Raw genomic sequence first — 22332 nt, 5'->3', positions numbered from 1 at the left:
TTTAATGGTAAAAAAGGATGCTCGTCTTGTACTTTCATGGTTAAGTCAATTGGATGATTATTTCTCTGAGGAGACCTTTTCAAAAAGAGATAAGATCAAATGTGCTGCCAACCACATGGTTGACTGTGCATATTTATGGTGGAATATTCTTCATAAAAGTAGTGATAAACCAACTACTTGGGTAGACTTCCAACGTAAAGTGAAGTCCAACCTCAGTTTATTCTCAAAGCATGTCATGTTTGATCATGAGATGATATCACAATACACGAAGAAATTTTGGCAAACTCTACTTCAACTCTGTATACTTGAAAAAGTCCCTGAAGATACAATTCAAAGTCATTATAAATTAGAACTCAAAGAGACTATTGAGGCTGAGGTAAATATGTTCAAACCTTCTACACTTGATGAACCTATTTTTTTAGCCCATGATGTAGAACATAAAAGTGGTTTGCACAAAACCCCATGATGTAGAACATAAAAGTGGTTTGCACAAAATCCCTTGACAATTCAATGCTTTTTTATCCAGCAAATCGACAACCCTCAAGTTTCAGTAACAATGGACAACCTTCTACACTTGATGAACCTATTTTTTTAGCCCATGATGTAGAACATAAAAGTGGTTTGCACAAAATCCCTTGACAATTCAATGCTTTTTTATCCAGCAAATCGACAACCCTCAAGTTTCAGTAACAATGGACAACCAATGCCTTGTCATTATGGTACTCTCACTGGGCCATGTTCTTTCAACAATTTAATGCAAATAGAAAGCCTTGGGTAGCACCTAGCAAAACACACACAAATCTCACTCAAAATGTAAAGACTACATTAGTCACAACACTAATACTGCAAAGAAGCCTTGCCCTTCATGTTACAAGTGCAACCAACCAGGCCACTTTGTTACTCGATGTTGGAAGAATCTTAGACCAACAACTACTCAACTATACAATATCAAAGATGTGCCCAATGATGATGGTGATTACGTTCCAGATTGGTCCGAAGACACACTACATGATGATGATAATCTTGAACAAAGTGATATGCGAGGTAACCCTATTTCATTCTAGTCTTTGCTTAAAATGAAGGAGGGTAAAATCAATGGTGATGATATTACTGTGTTGCATGCTGATGGTAGTACGCATGATATTATTTTAGAACGTGTTGTTAAAAAGTTACAATTAGAAACACACCCATCACTTTATAAGGTTAAATCAGGTACACGTTACAATGGTACCAAGGAAATTAGGCAACTAGAAATTATCATTGGTTCTTATAAAGAGAAAAGGGATTTCTTAATTGCGCACCATTAAATCAGGTACACGTTACAATGGTACCAATGAAATTAGGCAACTAGAAATTATCATTGGTTCTTATAAAGAGAAAAGGGATTTCTTAATTGCGCACCATTGCACACTAGTGATATAATTTTGGGTATGCCTTTTCATCATCAATTCATCCCTCAAATGGATTATCACACACACACACACACACACACACACACACACACACACACACACACACATGATGTGGATCACACACCAAAACAAAACTTTAACTCTTCAAAGTGATGCCACAAATGAACTTTTCCCACTACTATCACACACACAAGCTAAACATGCTTTATGTAAATGAGACAAGGCCTACATGATGATATATATAAATGAAATAGAAGAAATTGACCATACTTTATCACCTAGTCAACAACCCTTTTTAGATTAGCTCAAAGACTCTTTTGTTGATGATCTACCCCTAGGTCTGCCTACATCTCATTAGAAGACCACATAATTGAGATCATTCTTGGTAGTCAAACCACCTCATAAATCTCCCTATAGACAAAATGAAATTCAACAAAAAGAGATTCAACGACAAATAGAAGAACTCTTAGATCGAGGACTCATAAGGCCTAATAGTTCTCCTTTTGGTGCCCTAGTACTTTTAGTACAGAAAAAGAACCAGACCTATCGTATGTGCATTGACTATAGATCTTTGAATAAGATCATTGTTGAGAATTGACACCCCATCCCTCATATTGATGATTTATTAGATAAACTTAGTGGTGTATCTGTATTTAGTAAGATAGATTTAAAATCTGGATATCACCAAGTTCGAATACACACATATGACATATACAAGACTGCTTTTCTTACTCTATCTGGGCATTATGAATTTCTTGTTATGCTTTTTGGTCTTACTAATTCACCTGCAACATTTAGTCGAATGACGAATCGTATTTTCTTGAAATATCAACACTTTGTCATTGTTTTCTTTGACAACATTCTTGTTTTCAGTCAAAATGAACAAGAGCATATGCAACATCTTACTTTTGTATTCAACCTTTTGAAAGAAAGTCAGTTATATGCTAGTTCAGAGAAAATTTCTTTATTTCAAAAATAAATTGAATACTTAGGTCATATTGTATTAGTTGAAGGAATTAAAGTAGACCCCAAAAAGGTCCACACTATCAAGACTTAGCCTAGTCCAAAGAATGTGACTAAATTTCGTTCATATTGTATTACCTTAAGAAATTAGAGTAGGCCCCAAAAAGGTCCACACTATCAAGACTTAGCCTACTTTACAGAATGTGACTAAAGTTCGTTCATTTCTAGGGTTGTGAACAAAAAAATTGTTTGGAATTTTTCTTTGATTGCATTACCTTTAACCTTCCTTCTTCAAAAATAAATTGTTTTTCGTTGGGGAGATAAAAAAATCCTTCGGTATGCTTAAGCATGTTCTTACACATATCCCTATGCTTCAATTACTAATTTTTCTAGACCATTCTTTCTTGTTGTCATTGATGCTAGTGGATTAATGTAGTCCTGATGCAGGATGGTCATCCCTTTGCATATGAAAGTCGAAAACTTAAACCATCTGAAACTAAATATAGTACATATGACAAAGAACTACTTGATGTTCTTCATGCACTTCGTACATGGAAACATTATTTAATGGGCTCTGAATTTCTCATTAAAATAGACTAGCAGAGTATACGACATCTACTCACCCAACCATTGATATCTAACCGTCACATTAAATGGGCATAACTTAGAAAGAAGGAGTCATTGTGCGCTGTAGGAGAGAAGGGGAAGATGAAATGAAACAAAAGCAAATGTCGAGGGTGGTTCCGAGGTCTCCAAGCTGAGGGAAATTCATTTGTGGTGTCTAATCGAAAAGAGGGATTAAAAACAAAAAAACCATTTTTAGATTTGAAGTGGCTTTCAAAATAGACAAGTGGTTTTCCACCTTGGATGGACCATTGGGTAATAGAATTATGGGTTTTGTTATCCATCGGGCAGAGATTAAGCTTTCTTGAAAAATCTTAGGCTTTTGTATTCTTTGAATAAAAAAATTTACCTTAGGCCAAGCTTTTCCACCTCTTTATTCACTAGCTCTTCACGGCTTTAATCAATTGCAATCAAATGGTTGTAATACCACTGTTGTGGGAGGTTGACATGAGCCCATAAAAATGATTGTAATAAATAAAATATTAGAAAATAAATAAAACAGACAATATACTCAATAATCAATATTAGGTCGAATCTGCCCCACATAAGAGTGAGCCCACGCTTCCTCTTGGTGTACTTAAATATATTTCATGAGTAACCTTTGGAGCTCAAAAATAGTATACTTTTACAAAAATGTCGACTTTCTCAAGAATAGTATTCTTCAAAAATGTGAACTTCCTCACGAATAGTATTCTTCAAAAGTGGCTTGCTTCAAAAATAGCTTTATTGAGCGTGTAAGCTAAGCTTCTTTTAAAAATAGATGTGGACCTTGAACCTTATAAAATGCACGTCTAAAAATTTAAAATATGCACTAGGGAGCTTTCACATGTCCCAATTAACATATATGCATTGCCAATAAATATGAATAGCGTCCAAATAAATTAATGATGCTTGTCATCACAAAATCAAATATTATTTGTTGATATTCAAAATTTATCATCTCAAAGTATATTTCCTAATTATCACCAGCTCGCCTCCATTATCCGGTCCAATGATTTGCACTTGCATCAACTAGCCAATCGATTAATAAATTAATTGATTAAAATAAGCATCCATATAAAATTTTATACCAACAAGATAATGCAACCAATACTTTCCACACATGTACGGATTTACCCGCGTACGCCTAAAGTAAACTATGATCGCCCGGATTTCGAAAAGCATCCCAGTCTAAACCCATCTAGGAGAATTCATAACATAAAAACTTGAAAATATAATATTCCATAAATCCTTTTGAGAATCCATAATTACACAATATGTAAATATATAAAATATTCCATGAGTTTATCCAATAACAAAAGCAAACTTACCATACACTTAATGTCAAATAGGAACAGTCTACTGACTTATTGTACATAGTTGCTTAAGACTAGTAATAGAGACCGAATCATTTTTAAGTTTGACCGACCAAGTGTGAAAACTAGTCACTTGTATATAAGTCATTTTTGACAATAAGCAAGATACAATCATTCCACTTGCAACAGTTTGCTTATGAGCTCTCCTTCTTCCCTCTTCTTGCTTTCTTGTATGCTTTTGAATTTATGCTTGCTTAATGGATGCATGCGTAGGCTTCGTTCTTCGATTAGCTTCTTCTTTCCCTGCTTTTTGTGAGAGAATCATCATGAAGGATCATCTCTTCTTGCCTCCTTCTAAACATTAAGAAATCTTCGTTCACCCCTTTGGCAAAAGAGCATTGCAGTGTGACAAAGGAGTGAGGAACAACCGACAAGCTATTGCATCCACACGAGAAGTTGCAGATTACAGCTCTAAGGCAAGACCTCACAACACATGCTTCGCAAGGCTAAGGTAATCTCTTGCCTTGAAGAACAGGTCTACATTGTATAGAAGTCCATCTTTGTGTCCAAGTCACTTCCACTTGTAGTTTAAACAATATCCGTACTCATCATTTTCTTCACGCTTCTCACTTTGTCTAATAACAACATTGGTAGGTGAGATCAAGATTTTCTTATTATGAGAATTCTTATCAATGGTCATATACCCTTCAATTCAATATTCCGACACTTTTAACCAACACCTTCCAAGAAGCAAGGGATAAAAAGTTTTAAGTCCTCTTCATGATTTGGAAATCTAGATACTCCCTTCATAAAAACCAATATGGTAGTCACAATACCTTCGGGTTATCTAACATGGAAAATGCTCTTTGGGGAGCAATTAGTCACAACACCTTCAGGTTTGCACGCTTTTGGATCTTCTTGCTCTCCTCCATGTCCACTTTAATGCTTATAAACACTTGTATGTGGAAATTATTTCCTTCTAATTTTGCCTTTGGTTCTATTGAACTCAAGCTCACTTTTTCCCATACGAATCTTTCTTTCATGCACATGACCCTTATGTTTTCCATATGCAAACCCTCTATGCACCCTTGGGCTCATACCTTTCCACATGAACCCATTTCTTTGTGTTGAAAATGCTTGATCATGCTAGGTTCTCGTGAGTTAAAGACTCCTGCTTCACAACTTGCTCCCTTTGGGACCCATTCCTTTATCCACCTACAATCTTGTTTCTTCAACCAACTACCTTTAATCCCTTGTCTTGCACCTAGGGTCGGTGTGTGTAGATGCAATGCCACATTTGTGTGCGTATCCTTCGTTTACAGAAGCTATGGCCAAGGTGTTTCAAGGTTGATCACTATGAGTTCTCATGCTCAACTTAATTTTTGCCGACTGGTTCCTTACATTTGCATGTGCTCTTTTGGGGTGACTCATTTCCCTAAGAACATCCTTAACATGTAAGTTTATTTTACGAAGAAAATATGCTATGAAGTTTTCTACATTCCTTACATTTGCATGTGCTCTTTTGGGGTGACTCATTTCCCTAAGAACTAAGTTTATTTTACGAAGAAAATATGCTATGAAGTTTTCTATGAAGAGAAACAAGCTCCACAAAACTCAACAATTCATGAAGTGCAAGTGTGCTTCTAATCCATGACGTGGAAAACCAAGAAGGTTATGGAGTACCAAAGCATTAACAAATAGAGAGGATCAATGCTTGGTGCTATCAAGTATCTCAAGGTTAATAAACCCTGGTGCATTCAATGCAGAGGTTCCATGTGTTGCAACCTACTCACTCTCGCTTAAAAAAAACACTCATGAACTCTTATGAAAGATTAGCATACCCATAACAATTTTGTATCTAATAGCCTTAACATCACTTGTTTTTTGAAGCGAATAATCTCTCCAAAGGTGAGTGATGCAAAGTACAGTCAGAATATTCGCGAGAACTAATCTAAAGTTTCAATGGCCTCAATCATCAATCAAATTTCCATGGAATTATGTCTCACCCGAGCAGCTTTGAATTGCATATGAATCTAAACATTCAACTAATGACTAGTATTATGATCCTTTCTTTTGGTTTGATTTCTTTTCTAGTTCAATGGCAGTCCTGTATGGGGGTGCAATAGGTGGTTGTACAGGTTCTAGAGATTCGTAAGCAGAGCAACCATCACCCTTCTTGGGGAGAGGATAAGACTGGTCAGCATCATAGCCACTCAGATCGCCACAAGCGAGAAAAGGGATATATAATTTGTTCACTCCTTCAAACCATGCGCTGCAACAGTCTAGAAAGTGCTTTGCTGCTGTCAGATATTGAGCTCGCAACATTTCCAGGACATCCACAAGCAGGAAAGCCCAAACACTTAAACAATTGAAAAGCTCCTCAACAAGAACAAAATAAAATACCTAAATTGTCATTTGGATTGCTTGCTTTTTCCAACAGCTTGTACAAGTCCTTGGGGTTGAAACCTTCTGGAGGACTGTAGTTTTCACACACAGCAAAAGCCTCTGTAAAGCAAACATAACATATTGTCGGGAACTTCGCCATCAGTACTTGAATTCATTTGAGTAAAACTAGACAGTCATTTTACACAAAGTTGCTTACACTGAGGCTGGTCACCGTTATCTATGTAACCCCTAAACAAGGGCCCAACCAGGCTGCCCATGCATGATTGACGGGCAATCTCGCCTGTCCGTCTCATGGGTGGGGAGAAGTGTGTATCCAGCCTAGATACAAGTATCTTGTATCCAGTGTAACTACAACTATCCATAAAGAATGAATCAAAATGATAGTATCATGTAGAAAGTGAGAGAGAGAACCCACCAATGCTAGAATTCCGACTGCTTTTTGGCTTGGCAAATGTAACAGTTGGGAAAAACAACTTCAGCTGCCAAAGACCCCCAAGAAAAAAAAAATCATCTTTCCCCTCCAAGCAGAACTGCCAGCACATGTCAAGACAAGATTGCACTGAAAGAAACAAGCCAGAAAAAAATAATGTTTACTTTTTTTTAACTTAACAGAACTTGGATGGTACATGTAGAATGTTAACTGCTTAGATGGGAGAGTACACTGGGGAGGCTAGATAACAGGGACCAGAGCTGGGCTGCTACTGAATTCACAAAGTAAAGGAGTTCATGGATGTGAATTAAGGAGCATAGAGGCCTTTATATATGCCCTGAGGAGCATTATCATTGACTGATTGGCAGGTTCTCTACCCTGTTTTAGCACTTTTTTAGAGTTTCTGAACAAACAGTACAGGCTGTCCGTACATGCCTGTACTCTGTGGTCTACATGTACTCTATCCGTACAACTCTGTACAGCCTTGCGATGGAGAGTTCCTTGATATGTGCACATAGAAGAGAACCAACTTGAGTATATATATTGGTAAGCTTGGTTTTCCAAAGCTTTGCTTCTATAAGCTTTTAATATTTGCTTTTCGTCACTTACGAGAACCCATGCTTATGTAAAGGTGCCCAAACACATTAATGACGACGTTTGGCCTCCACACTTCTGAGTGTGTGAAACCCTTTCACGAGCCCTTTTTATTAGTTATCCAGCCTTCTTTTAATGTAGTGTAAACCTGCACAAGACATTATAAGTGAACATAGAACATAACACTATAAATTGAGTTAAAGGTGCACTTACCACCTGCAAAACCCACAAGTCCACCGCTTTAGGCCCAACAAGGTGTTCACGCCTCCACAAGGGTGCCCAAGCATCCCTAGCCCCATGGGCGATCGCATACAAAATACCAAACCAAGGCCACACAAATTTTAAAAAAAAGTTCAAGCAAGCATCAATGAATCTTGGATAGCCACCCATCTGATCTCTTGTATTCCATAAACCACAATCTATCATCGAGTACACCGTGTGTCCATGGTCACAGTGTTCAAATCTTACCCTACCATAGAGTACATGCTATGTTCATGGTCAGAGCATTCAAATCTTACCCTACCATAGAGTACATGCTATGTACATGGCCACGGGTCCTACCCAGAAAGTATCCCACGGGTTCCACTTGAAAAGTTGAAAGGCAATCTCTATGGGCCACGCCCGAGATCCCTTCATAATCCCACCATGTTCTAGATGTTCATCATGGGCATGCCCAAAGTCTAGATACATGCCTGTAGGAGTAATCAAGATAATCATGTCCCACATGATGCCAGAAATTAGGGATTGGTGACAATAGTCCTCTATTTAGAGACTTTTGGGCTAGTTGGCTGGCCAACCCTAATCTAGGGTGTTCACACCATAATAATAATAATGTTGTCCACGCATGGCTACTCATTGGGCACCTAGACAAGAATACAATTTTTGGAACAAAATGCCCTTACACGTGAGTCCGGCCACGCACTCTAACATCTGAGCCTACCAATGGGTAGAAGCGTGTCCACGTCACACCTCGCACAAGTGTGCACATGACATCTCCTCTTGATTAACTTGGAGCACAGGTGCACATGATGTGCCTTTGCTCCACTCTTTTGATCCAACCGTGGGCTCAAACTCCAAAACATTACCTCCGCCACTATCTCCTCAAGAACTACCGGCACTAAAACTCGCCCCTTGGCCTTTGGATGTTGTGCTGGTATGGTAGGCCCCACAGAAACCTCGGGAACTGCTGAAGTACTCAACTCATCATCCCCCCCAAACAGATTCAAAGAGACATGCCTGAACCTCGGAAACTGGTATGGGATATGGGATCTAAGATGGGTTATCCATTCTCTGTCAGTATCATCTTCAAGTCTGCCACACTTATGCTCTCCTTGATCTTGCATTGAGTACCCACCGTTGCCCCCCCCTTGATGTGCTTTCTTCTACCCTTGTTTGGTTGCGTTGGAATCACCAACAAGCCCCCTTGCCTTGCTTGCTCTTTCGCCCTCTACGTGGTGCGTCAAATTCTGACACTCTAATACCAATGTTACATGGGTGCTAATAACAGTCTTGAACCCATGCACTTAACAATGGAATCAAGATACTCAATGGTAGCACAGCTCCTGAGCTCTCAATGACTCAATGATGAATAAATGATACCAACCCTCAGCCATAGCCCTGTATTTATGGTGACTTTTGGACTAGTTGGTTGGCCAACCCTAATCTAGGGTGTTCACACCATAACAATAATAACAGTGTCCACACGTGGGCGCCTCAACAAGAATACAATGAATTGGCACATGTCTTTACACACACATGGATCTGGCCATGCAATCGACCACTAGCTGGCTAATGGGTAGAAGCATGTCCATGTCACACCTCGGAAGAGTGTGCAGTGACATCCATCCAGCTACTTTCTTCAGGTTCTGTCAGTCTACACCAGAATTCTGTTCTGTCCATCAGGCTGCTTTAAGCTCTCTGATGGTTGCATTTTGCTTAAGAACAAAGGAGATGAGAATGAGTGTTGATGAAGAATGAGGGGATCTGGGGCCTATTTATTGGAAAATTTCCCTTCACCAGAGCCCTTCAAAAGTGTGATAGAAGTCACTTGGTGTGTCCATACTGGCTTAAAAAAGTGCCCAACCCTGGCCCTTGGTGAGGTTGTTCTGCACATGCTTAGGCTTCCCAAAACAGGTCCAAAACTTCTTCAAACCTGTCCATTTTTGCTCCATGGATCATGGGCATAAATAAGGCCAACAATTTCTTTTTTTCAAGTGTGCTTCTTCATGAAATCTTTGGTCTTGGGGTCTTCTTTTGCTGTTCTTGATTCTTCTAGTCTTCAGCTAATATTTCTTTTGACTCTTATGGCCCTCTTGCAAATCACTTCCGACTTTCCATTCACGGCATCACAAGAAGTAGAGGGCCATATTTCTACTGCCTCCTCAAATTCTCAGTGTCCATTTTCATGTGGCCATGTGTCTCCAGGCAGCTATAGCCCGTCATTAGCATGCACCTACATCTACATAGCGTATGCAAATCCTAACTTACTCTCGAGTCTCACAGTCCCTCAATCGACTGCTTCCTCTCATACCCTCGTGAGATTTAAGCATATGACCTACTTTTACCAAGGTTTCAACTCCTAAATCTTTTCTATCATGGAAGCCCATAAGGAACTAAGTATGAGGTGTTACTAATTCTTACACACACAAAGGATCCTTTAGCACACAGCAGATTATCCTCATATGCATAACAGAATAGACTAGAGATCTCTTGTTCAATTTCTTCAGCTATTACATTGTATTTTGCACTCATTTTACACTTTAGCTCCCCAATGGGAGGGCCCTGCTCACCCTAGGAAATGTAGCCTTTTTCTGCAAAAATAGGCTGCCCACTCCCATGTCTTAAAGGGATCAGATCTGAGATAATGACTCCTTACAGGATCAGACTAGTGGTGGCGGCACCGCAAGGCAAGCCCTCATTGGATCTGACTTAAGCTTGTCTTAAAGGGATCAGATCCATGGGAACGAATCCTTACAGGATCCAACCAGTGGTGGCAGTGCTGCAAGGCAAGCCCTCAATGGTGATCTAGCATTTCAGTGTGCTTCCTTCATTTCTACAACTGGTATGCTGAATTGATCATTACCTGACAATAAAGAAGGCTCGTATCTTTCCCTCGAAATATTTTGGCGATGAACTTCCCACCCGGCTTCAGCACATGTGTGACGATTGTCAAAGCCTAGATTATTCAAAATTTTGTCAGAAACAAAGGGTTAAAAAGGAGGGAATAGATTACGCCTATGCATGTGGCTTTAAAGCACCGCTAATTATCGTAGGTAACCTCAAACAAGTTCTCAAAGAAACACTCACTGCCAAGATGAGCTGTGACTGGACAAATTCATCCATGTCATGAAGTCCAGTAACTGTGGCAACAGAAAAGGTCTCAACAACCGTCATTCCCTGCGTGTGTGTGTGTGTGTGTGTGTGTGTGTGTGTGTGTGTGTGTGTGTACATTTGTATGAATGTATGAATGGATGGATGGATGTGTGTATATGTATATAACGTACATATACATGCATGCATGCGTGAACAGTACATGACTTTTAAGGAGATTGAATCATGTACACAAAAACAGTAGAGTCCAAATAAAGCAATGAATTTCCATGTAGTTTACAAGACGAATCAAGCAAGATAATCAGGACAAACCATCAGGAGCCCCATCACAAACAACCAAGTCTGCTTTGCATCCATCAAAATGTTTGATTACCTGCAAGTGAATCTTAAATTATATCAGCCTATTTTCCTTGAAGAAACTTTTCTCTTGTAGCTGTTATTGCTGTACAAAAAGGAGAACTCAGAGATGGTTCCTAACGGCCATAAACTTTCCCCCGCCACTGTCTTGAAGTAAGCTAAAAGGCTTACCAGCTCAGCAGTGCGAGCGCTTGTAATGTCACCTTGGACCTGAATCACCCCTTCAATCGGAGTCATAGGTTGGAGGTCAATGGCAACAATAAGTGGGAGAGCTTCCCTGCAGTTGTGAAGCTGAATGAGCCTGTGAAATCCTTGTGACACATGCACTTTGCACTCACTACATCGGTAAGCCTAGACCAATAGTAGTAAACAAGCCACTACATAGAGAAACAAAACGAAGAATTAAAAATTGGTGTTACTTGAATGCATCTATGGAAAAAATGTTTATTGCTGAAAGTAACCTTGAAGTATCTCATAATCCCTTGGAAAAAGTCCCCAATGAATTGGTCTCGCACTATGCTGCTCATGCTTGTTGTAGAGCACTCGTGCCTATATGCTAGAGTTGAGAGTAAAGAGAGAAAAGATTGCAACGGAATCAAACAAACAGCACACACAAGAGTCCTAAACTATTGTTATGTATTGTATATAAGAAAGAAGTATTACAAATGATTTTCGAGTACAAGAGATAGTTGAGAATGAAGATGTCAGTTCTCAACCCACACACTAGAATAGATTGCCTCGACCAGCCTGTACTGCAGAGAGACGCTCTGTAGGCTCTAATCCCTGGACTTCGCAAATGAATTTGATGATTTCCCTGGGCACGTATATATATGCATACTGGAGCTGGTTGGCCTACATCTGAGGCTGTCAGCCTGCTCAAAAAACTGCCCATGACCAGGACCACTCGCCAATTGCCACGTGGCACCTTGTGCCTGCCAAGACCCTGCCCAATTGCTGTGCACACATCTAACTGCACCTTCTGTTGGTTGTGCACCTGCCCGTCGCTCCTATCTGATGCTTGACTTAGAGAGAGGTGCCCTGAATATTCTGATGTATGCCACATTCTTCCCCACTTGCATCGCAGCTGTCCTCGGCTGCATGGCCTCCTGATAAGCTCTCAACAAAAGGGACACACCTTAGGGTGGCACGTGCAAGGCGCCATGTGCCACGTGGCAGTCAGCCAGTGGTCCTGGTCATGGGTAGTCCTCTCAGCAGGCAGGCAGCCCAAGATGCAAGGCAACTTGCACCAGTATGCATATATATACGTGCCTAGGGGATTCGTCAAATTCATGTGCAAACTCTCAGCGATTAGAGCCTATAGAGCATCTCTCTGCAGTTTACGCTCCTCGAGATTTACAGCAATGTGTGGGCTCCGAACTGACATCTTCACCCTCAAACATCTCTTGTACTTTAAAATTTGTTGTAACAATTCTTTCTTGTATATAATACAGAACAGTGCTTTAGAACTTGTGCGTGATGTGTGTTTTATTCCGTTGTTATCTCTTCTCTCTCTACTCTCAAACACTAGCACATGGGCACGATTAATCTACAGTTGGTATCAAAGCATAGGGAATTGCCAATTTTTTTCTTTTCATCGCCCGTGTGTGCAGGCTACCTAGTTAGGGTAGAGCCCTAGTCTCCACAAGTGCACAAGTCAAGGTTGCGAAGAATCACTATTTGGGTTCTTTTTGGGATTGATGGTTCCTTGCCCCACCCACCCTTTCTTAGCGTGAAGGGCAATAACCCTTGCCATCTCTCTTATTGGTCACTAGTTCTAGCTCTTCATCATGGATTCAGCGGGGCACTTATGGAAGTGATTTCCCATATATGGAGGAGCAAATGAACCCAAGCATTTGCATGGTGGAACAAGTGGCACTTTTGGCAAACATGTCCTCCCATCTAGATAGGGGTACAATCGAGCACCTAGTATTCTAGATTTGGAATCTATGGTAGCCCATGCTTCAGAGCAAGGGTTAGGCGGTTCTAAGGACAAAGTGGAACACCTCCCCGGAGAAGGGTATTTTACTCCTTTGGAGGTAAGAGATGATGTACTAGTTGAGCTTCGCTCCCGGTCCAACAGTCTCATCATTCTGAGCCTTCTAGTAGCCTGCAGGAGAGTCGTTTGCATCATCAACGGTCTCCTTGGTAAAATCTCTCGGTCGGATTCTCTGGATGGTTCCTGTTCGCCTTCGTCGGCTCGACGTTGGGGTACTGCCAGGTTGTCAGGTTCTTTCTACATGCCTCATGAGAAATGAATCAATTGTAACATGCAGCGGATGTATTTGTATTGGAGGATCCTATCACACAAATGCTCCCACCGTCTTTTGTATCCTAAGTTTCGCGAGTTTAGCAATCCACTTTAATGACTTAAAACCTTAAAGAAATGTATAGAGAGAGAGAGAGAGAGAGAGAGAGAGAGATATTAACGTCTACGAGAGGCCAAAGTCGGCCTATGAGACAAAAAATAATACAACTGTGTTCTTCTGGTCATCGGAAGAAAAGAAAGAAAAGAAAAAGTGTGCATGTGTCTGGATACAACTGTGAATCATCATGGATCGGTGGAGCCCATATACAAACAATATAAGGGGGGGTGGGGATGTGGATGGAGTGCTAAGGCAAGATGCATCTCTATATGTTGAAGGGGTAGTACAAGCATGCAATGCAGATCTATGTCTAACTCCATCCAGTGCCATAAAAGGGATATAAGATATCATACATCGCCGATGCTGAGGCTGTGAATGGCGTGAACATGTACCTCGAGTCTGAATGAAAGCGAGCTAGCCTCTCCTGTGTCTCCATCTGGTGTCTCATTCGGATAGCTGCTATCTCTCGGTGACGGAGTCGGTGTAAACCGGCCTCCAGAAAGCAAAGGGCGGTGAAACAAACACTCGCACATAAAACACTTCAACACCATTGAGGACCTAGAAAAGGAAAACAAACACGGGGAGCTAGAGTGCTCCTGCAAACAGTACACGGACACCGATTGGCCCCAAATCGCAGTGGCGCCCCTTGCGGTATTTCTTTAATTGAATATAAGAGCTTTGATTACAATATAAGGCTGGGAACTCAGCCGTCAAAATGGAACCCCTGAAGCCTGCAAAGAACCTGCATCTGGCTTCTTGTCCACACGGTATCCCCAAACAAGTCCAGCCATTGTTCATATCAAAAGACTCTCTCACATTGAGTCTGCATACAGAAGCTTTCTCCCATGCTCAAGGCTGCCACAACCATCCATAGCCTCTCACACTATGAACAGCATCACACCCTGACACATCCAGTGCTTCTGCATCACAACACAGACTCCCAACTGTCTCTCAAAAGAGTATCACAGCACAGCATACCATACAGTCGACACTCCTGTACAAACCCTCTCTGCCTTCCAAGGGTACTATCCATCTCTGTCATGGATTCCCTGTCCCCTGTCCAACCAGTAGCAAGGCTGTACCAAACATGTGTCCACTCCTGTACTTTCTGCCTGCATGTGACCAATCTCCTGGAGAAACCCAAAAACATGTCTCTTCGAGAAAACCTACGACCTGTTTCCACTTGAAACCCTTAGGCCTGTTTCCCTTTGAAACTTATGTCCTGTTCCCATACATCTAGTTACCGGTTCCCTCATGAAACATCTGGCAACATAGAGATGCCCATAGCTGTAGGTCCCACTGTTCCTTTCTAGCAGGAAGAAAGCAATCTGCTCCATGAGCACGCAGCCATGCGAGCTTGCATCGCTCCCATGCCAAGAAACATATTCAAGTGACCTGTACTTGCAGCCATAAACCCAAGCACATAGCTGAACTTGCAACCAAACAAAAACAGCCCATAAATTGTCCTGTTTCCACCCTCTGAACTGTCAAACCCTTCCTCTCACAAAGGGCTAGAGAGAACCACTCTGGAACAGTCTTGAGCCAGTGGAAAGAGAGACTCCGAAAGACATCACCTGCAGTCCCACTTGCTCACAAAGAAAGAGAGACTTACAGTCTTTATGTCGCTTTCCACAAGAGAGGGAAAGACACGAGGAAAAGCCCCGTTGTGTCCTGCCTTCTTGTCCTGCAATCCACGCCTTTGTGTCCAACTCTGCCTGTATGGACAGCAGCGCAGCCAGCCAACTTCATGCCAAAAGCAAAGGGGAAAGAGGGATTCAATAGGCGCCTGTGTGTACTGTTGCGCAGCAGCCAGACAACCTCCTTCCAAAAGCCACGAGAGAAAGAGAGGTTCAGTCTGCGCCTGTGCTTTCTGTAGCGCAGCAGACAGCCAGTATTCTCTCCCCAAAAAGCATGCGTGTGGAACTATTCACTTGCGCCTGTAGCTTCTGTGCCTTAATAGCGCAGCCCGCCAGCCTTCCTGAATCAAAAGAGAGAGAAACTGAGTGCTGCCCGACCAGTACACAAGCCTGTGGCAAAGAGGGAAAAGCTTCAGCATGCAGCCCAACCAGTCGCCAGCTTTCCCATGAACTAAATCTCCTGCGTGAAGCTGCAGTCCAGCCGCCCACCCTTTCCAAGAGAAAAGCACATGTGCATGCTGCAGTCGACTCTTAGCAAGAGAGAGAGAAAAGCCAACGTGCTGTTCATCCCCATGCTTCCTTGCAGCCCACTTCTTCCAAAAAGCACACGCTTCCTCATCAGATAGGCGCCTCTTTTGCCTGCCAGCCCCTCTTCTTCCCAAAAAGCACACGTGGCCCCAAAATAGCTTATGGGCCACGTTTTCTTCATAAAAGGCATTAAAAATGACTTTAAAGGTTTTTAAAACCTTTTAAGTTAAAATTCCTTTGCCCCCTTTCACACATGGGGTTATCCACACATGGGCTTCCATCTTCACTCCCACCTGATGCCATTCACACTGTCCACCATGTCCCCGTGCACATCTGCATCTTGTCCAGAGAAAAACACAGGGTCATGACAGTCGGGGTGCTCTATGTCCAGTCTGTCTAGGTCTCCTCCTAGCTCTCAATTCCTCTACTCTCTGTGCGGTCACCCCACGTGGTACATCAGCTAGCACTGGCATAGCTCTCTGGAAGAAATCTGTGAGCTGGGACTATCTCCCACCCCTAGTGGGAGCGGGTGTCTGGAGGAGTCTCTCTCGAGAACTATGAAGCTCTAGTAGTAGTCTGCCAAGCTGCCGCTGGTCCGAGGCCTCCATCAACTGATGTAGTGAAGAGTGCTCCTCAAACAATCCTGCATATCTATCTCGGACCCCCTGGTGGGCTCTACATCTACATACAAAGTGATCCTCAGTCTCCACCTCCTCGCGGCACAATCTGCATATCCGCTCAGCTCTGGGAACCCGTGCCGCTCTCCCAGCCTCTATCTCTAGCTGATGTGATGAGACTCGTAGCTGTCCAATAGCAACGCGAGAGCTGTGTGGCATGTATACATCCATGTACCGCAGTCGATGTATAAACCCATCCCCTAAGATGCTCATAAAGTGGTCTCTGTAATACAACATCTTCGGTGGTAGTGGGCTCTCTGGTGCTGTCCGTGTCTCCTGTATGTAGTGCTGCCATGTCCTGTCTCATCACTCTGTTCCTCTCATTGAGAGAGAGGTAACCCCGTGGAGCAGACTGATCATACTGAAAAGGTGGCAACCGCTCAATGTCTATCCCATGATGTGAGAACCACTGTAGCATGATAATTCTTCCATCCATAGTTGTAAAGCTCTCGCCCCCCCCCCCCCCCCTGCTCGCGCTAACTGCACGCTCTCCCCCCTTTCCTGCCTTCGCGTCTGCTCCCCCCCCCCCCCCCCCCCCCCCCCCCCCCCCCCGGGGCCTGCCCTCGCGTTTGCCCCCCTCCCCCGCCTGGCTGTTCTACGCGTCCCAGCGCTCTAGCGCCGCCGTCCCCTGCTCCTGCTCCTCTCCTTCGCGCCCTCCCGCCTTCAGCGCCTCGCCCCCCCTTCAGCCGCCGTCGCCTCTTCTTCCCCCCGCCCTCCCTTCTTCGCGCTGCTTCCGCCTCCCCCCTAGGGGTTTTTTTTGTCTTCGCCGCCTTAACCCCCCCCTTTTTCCTTTTCTGATTTTCCGTCCCCCCTGGGGTTTGCTTCCCTTTTTGCCTTCCGCCTTCCCCCTCCGTCCTTTGTGTGCAGCTCGGTTCTTGCAGGACTCTCCGCATTCGCTCCGCCTTCGACATAGTCAGACACTGATGGAGGCTCCTCCCGCCCCGCCTCAGAGGGACTCCCCCGCAGCCCCCTTGCCCGCCCCCGAGGACACCCCCATCAGGCTTTCTCTTTCGCCAGAAGAGGAAGCGAGCCTCGCCGCAGAGGTGGAACGCCTCCAGGCACATTCCACCATCTGCCGTATAGTCGGCACTCGCCCCAGCAGAGGGGAGATCCGGGATCTTCTCCAGGCTCGCCTTCTTGCAGATGTGGGCAAGATCCTGGACGTTCAGCTATACTGGGCCGTGGACATTACCAGATCGAGTTCGAGACAGCCCAGAGCGTGGCCAAGGTCCTAGCCATGAGTCCCCTTGACATCAGGGGTGCTCGGGCTTTCTTCACACCTTGGCAGCATGGCTTTGACCCAGCAGCGGCCGAGCAGGGAGAGCGCCTTTTCCATGTTACAGTTTGCTTCCCTGGACTCCGCCGGGAGTACCTTCCGCTCCTTTCTAGGCTAGGAGCATTGGTGGGTTCAGTGCTAGAGACTGCCCCACAGCAGCTTCAGTGGTGGCCAGAGCAGCTGGGCTACCTTCAGTCAGAGTTTTGGTATCTGACATCTCCTCCCTTCCGAAGGTCATTCAACTACCTAGGATAGGGGGGGGATGGATTGATCAAAGAGTGGAGTTCTCGGGGCTCCCGAACCAGTGCTTTATTTGCAGGCAGGTCGGCCATCTGGCCAAGGCCTGCCCTCGCAGGAGACCCTGACCTCCACCGCAGCAACAGGCCCCTGATGGCCCGCCCACAGATGCGGCTCGGCAGGCAGCCTCCGGGACACCTGCTCAGGCCACAGAGACCTCGGAGTGGCAGCCTGGACAGGGGCGCCATCGAGGGAGACAGCCACAGCAGCACGCCGAGAGACCGTTGCAACAGCAGCCACAGTCTCAGCATCACTGGGTTCCTGTGAGGAACAGCTTTGCTCCCCTCCAGGAGGAGACCCCTGCGACGACGGAGGACCAGGAGATGCCAGCACCCCCTCCTTCACCCCCCCCCACCACCATCCCCCCCTACCGCCTCGCTTCCACCTTCGTCGCCTCCTGTTCCCGCTCCGGTTTCGGCAGCGGCTCCTTCTCCACCCCCCTCGCCCCCCCTCCTCCCCCCCCCCCCCGCCCGCCTCAGCTCCCCGGAGGCCCTGGCAGTCCCCTAGCGTTCACCTGCAGTCCGGAGGGCTCTGAGCACCGACCTTGCTCGAGCACCGCAGAGGAGACTTACCATGCCGATTCGGGCTTCACGGATATCATCTATCCACAGTCGGCTGAGTCGCCTCGGCACTAGACAGCGTTCGGAGGCTTTTGATTACTCCTTCACACGGCTTTTTGGAGCAGAGAGCCCCCATGAGCCAGCACCCATCCGAGTTCATGTAGTGATACCTCCGGCTCGCGGGGAGGAGGCACTTGATTCAGCGGTGGTCTTCTCGTTCCATCTGTGTGGCCCATGCGACCGGGAGTGGACTCTGGAGCTTGCTCTTAGCACTTTCAAGACTCAAGAAGTTTTCGCACCATGTGAGCGATCTGGAGGTGACAGATGTGATAGGCCGACTATGGGAGTTGGCTCATTTTTTCTTGGATCCCGGGAGTGTGGATGCCTCAAGGATTCGTCATTTGGTCGTTCGCATAGTGGCAAACTTAACACGCGACCCTGGATATGTATGTACACACGAGGTTGCTCTGTCTGAGCGGGAGGCAGTCGCCATGGGACACAGCCACTGGCGCCTAATCCATGATTCTTGCAGTACAGCGGGTGGGCAGATTCGTAGCCGCTCGGATGGGGACTAATCTCCATCCAAGCCGCTTGCGAAGGCCCGCCGTACGGCTGAGACAGCATCCACCTCAGCAAGTCATCCATGAGGATCATCTCATGGAATGTATAGGGCCTTGGCGGAGCACATTATATACGCTATCGTGGCTGCTTGAGGCAAGAGCTTCAGAGATGCCTGGTTGGTGGCAGCATTGATATTTTGATGATGCAGGAGCACCACTTGGGTGAGAGCAGCATCCGGAGATATGGTTCGGTGATGCCCGGTAGATGGGACACCTTTTGGTCTGCAAGGTTTGGTCCTTTGGGTGGACAGGGAGGAGTATGCATGGTCATTGCAGATGTATGGCGGCAGGCCATTGTGGATCAAGGGATCATTGTGCCTGGTAGAGCACAGTATGTCATTCTGAGGATGCATGATGAGTTATTGGGCGTGCTCAACTTCTATGCGCCCAACCATGCTAGTGCCAGAGCAGAGTTCTGGACCCAGGTTACGGATGCATTGCCAGAGGCCACACATTGGTGTGTCGGGGGAGACTTCAACATGCTTGAGGACCCGGCCGATAGGGTGGGAGGCAGTCATGTTACAGTGCACGGCACGGAGCTTGTAGCTTGGGAGCGATTTTGCATGTCACTGAGTATCACTGATGCATGGCAGCATGGGGCCTTCTCCCGCTCTCAGGACAGTCTTAGTTTCTCTCGGTCGGATCGCCGGCAGGGAGGGACTAATCTATCATGGATTGATCGCTTTTATGTGGGCGACTGGTTAGGGGAGCGAGGGGGCTCCATTGGCATTCTCGCTGGCACTTCATTTTCAGACCATGCGCCAGTTATTTTGACACTTGAGGAGAGGACACGGGAGCCCAGCTTGCAATGAGGATCCCAGGGAGGGTACTTACAGATCCTAGCCTCGCTGAGGACATTGAGAGGATCTGGCATGATAGTCAGTGCTCTGACCAGGATGCAGCAGGCCAGTGTGCCCAGGGACTCATCGAGCTTAGCTCTTTTCTGCACGCTGCAGCTTTGACACGGCTAGGAGAGATTCGCGAGCGGGAGCATCGGCTGAGACGCAGCCTTGCTTCGCTTCAGCGCCTTCAGGAGCAGCAGCCTGCATGTGAGTGGGTGGCGTCCCAGCTAAGCCAAGCACGCCAGGAGGTTAGAGAGGCAGAGGAGCAGAGACATGAGTTTTACTATCGTCGCCAGGCCTCTCAGTGGACGCAACTTGGTGATAGAGTGATTGGGGAGTTTTTTGAGATTACTGGACCCCGCCGTGCTCGAGCAAGAGTCCGTCAGCTTGGGAGGCCGGACAGATCGGTAGCTACTGAGCCCGGGGAGATCAGAGCCATTGCCACTGGGTTCTATAGAGACCTGCTTTCAGCGGAGCCAGCCCCACTGAGGCTCGGGATGCTTGCAAACAGACTGTGTGGGCCCATGTGCAGAGGAGGGTCACAGATCGTATGCGTACAGTTCTGGGTGAGCCTCTTTCAGAGGTTGAGCTTGCTGAGGCCTTGAGGGTCCTGCCGCGCCATAGTTGCCCAGGGGAGGACGGACTGACGCCTGCCTTTTTTATGCGCTATTGGGACCTTTTAGGGCCAAGCCTCCGCAGGGGCTTTCAGTATGTTTTGGACACTGGGGTGATGCCACAGAGCTTTTCAGAGGGCTTGATCTTTCTTATCCCCAAGGGGGAGGGAGTATCAGATGATATTCGGCATTGGAGACCTATTACGATCCTCAATACTGTCTACAAGGTCTTAGCAAAGGGACCTTTTGGGGCCAGGCCTCCGCAAGGGCTTTCAGTATGTTTTGGACACTGGGGTGATGCCACAGAGCTTTTCAGAGGGCTTGATCTTTCTTATCCCCAAGGGGGAGGGAGTATCAGATGATATTCGGCATTGGAGACCTATTACGATCCTCAATACTGTCTACAAGGTCTTAGCAAAGGCCTTGAGTTTGAGGATCCAGCCCTTCCTGGGGGAGTTGATTCATGCTACCCAAACAGGATTCGTCAAGGAGCGTAGTATCCTTGACAACATTTTCACCTTCTGGGAGGCGACGGCCCGAGCTAGATTTCTTGGTGAGGACTTGGTCGTGATGCTTCTCGATTTTGAGAAGGCATACGATAGAGTCGATTGGGGTTTCTTAGAGGGCACTATGCTTCGCCTGGGCTTTGAGCCAGGTTGGATTAGAGGGGTTGGCTTTGAGCCAGGTTGGATTAGAGGGGTGGCGGCTCTGTATTCCACAGCTCGTAGCCAGGTGTTGATTGCAGGAGGACGGGGGCCGAGTTTTGAGCTGACCAGATCAGTCCGTCAGGGGTGTCCTCTCGCCCCGTTTCTTTTTCTCTTCTTTGTAGAGGCTATGAGCATGTATTTGACGGTAGAGGAGGTTGGTTTGAGAGGACTCCAGCTCCCAGTCCGGAGGGAGAACCTGCTCGATGCTGAGTTTGCTGACGACACGGGCTTATTTTTGCATGGCCAGGAGGCCAATCTTCTTCGGGCAGAGCAGTCGCTCCAGGTTTTTAGTGCAGCTTCGGGAGCATTGGCCTTTTGGATCAGTAGCGCTCCCACTCCGGCATGGAGCCCGGACCCCGGTTTTAGATGGATTCCTCCTGGCACAGCAGTGCAATATTTGGGATGCCAGATTGGACTAGATTTGTCACCTGAGCAGCAGATTGCCCCGCTTCTTCTGAGCAGCAGACTGCCCCGCTTCTTCTGAGCATTCGGAAGAAGCTTTTGTATTGGAGTACAACTCGACTATCCTTGGCTGGGAGGGTGGTGGTGGCAAATCAGGTGCTTTTAGCGACCATGTGGTACATTACGTCTTGCTGGATCTTCTCGAGCTCTTGCATCAACCAGGTACAGAGGCTGATCAGGAACTTTCTTTGGTCTGGGCGGGACGGTCAGCCAGCCCGGGCAAAGGTTGCATGGGCAGTTATTACACTTCCGCTGGCTCAGGGAGGCTTGGGCATTATAGATCCAGTCGATCAGAGTAGAGCCTTATTGGGGAAGCTTATTGTTCGGGGGCTGCTTCC

At 45.6% G+C, this 22332-nt stretch overlaps 1 protein-coding gene across 3 annotated transcripts in view; it reads right to left on the bottom strand.

The window, feature by feature from the left end:
- Positions 1 to 6093: 6093 nt before the first annotated feature.
- The window catches only part of LOC147610819 (S-adenosyl-L-methionine-dependent methyltransferases superfamily protein), a 37139-nt gene continuing 20900 nt past the window's right edge, over positions 6094 to 22332 (bottom strand). Inside the window, exons 5-11 of one of the 3 annotated variants that reach the window (XR_015263916.1) lie at positions 11583 to 11688; positions 11367 to 11427; positions 11031 to 11083; positions 10807 to 10899; positions 7116 to 7259; positions 6698 to 6799; positions 6094 to 6576 (exon numbers count right to left, since the gene is read on the bottom strand). Coding sequence is in view for 2 of the 3 variants with exons in the window: in XM_086785428.1 (XP_086641554.1) it covers positions 6353 to 6576; positions 6698 to 6799; positions 7116 to 7230; positions 10807 to 10899; positions 11031 to 11083; positions 11367 to 11427; positions 11583 to 11688 (754 nt within the window). In the remaining variant the exon portion in view is untranslated. The remainder of the gene's footprint in view (positions 6577 to 6697; positions 6800 to 7115; positions 7260 to 10806; positions 10900 to 11030; positions 11084 to 11366; positions 11428 to 11582; positions 11689 to 22332) is intronic. The other 2 variants (XM_086785428.1, XM_086785429.1) reach the window with 2 other exon arrangements.

This window comes from Cibotium barometz, chromosome 48 (genome assembly GCF_041138505.1).
Source record: "Cibotium barometz isolate CiBa-2024 chromosome 48, ASM4113850v1, whole genome shotgun sequence".
NCBI lineage: Eukaryota > Viridiplantae > Streptophyta > Polypodiopsida > Cyatheales > Cibotiaceae > Cibotium > Cibotium barometz.
The sequence above is the reverse complement of the archived record's forward strand: the minus strand, read 5'-3'. Positions and strand labels throughout refer to the sequence as shown.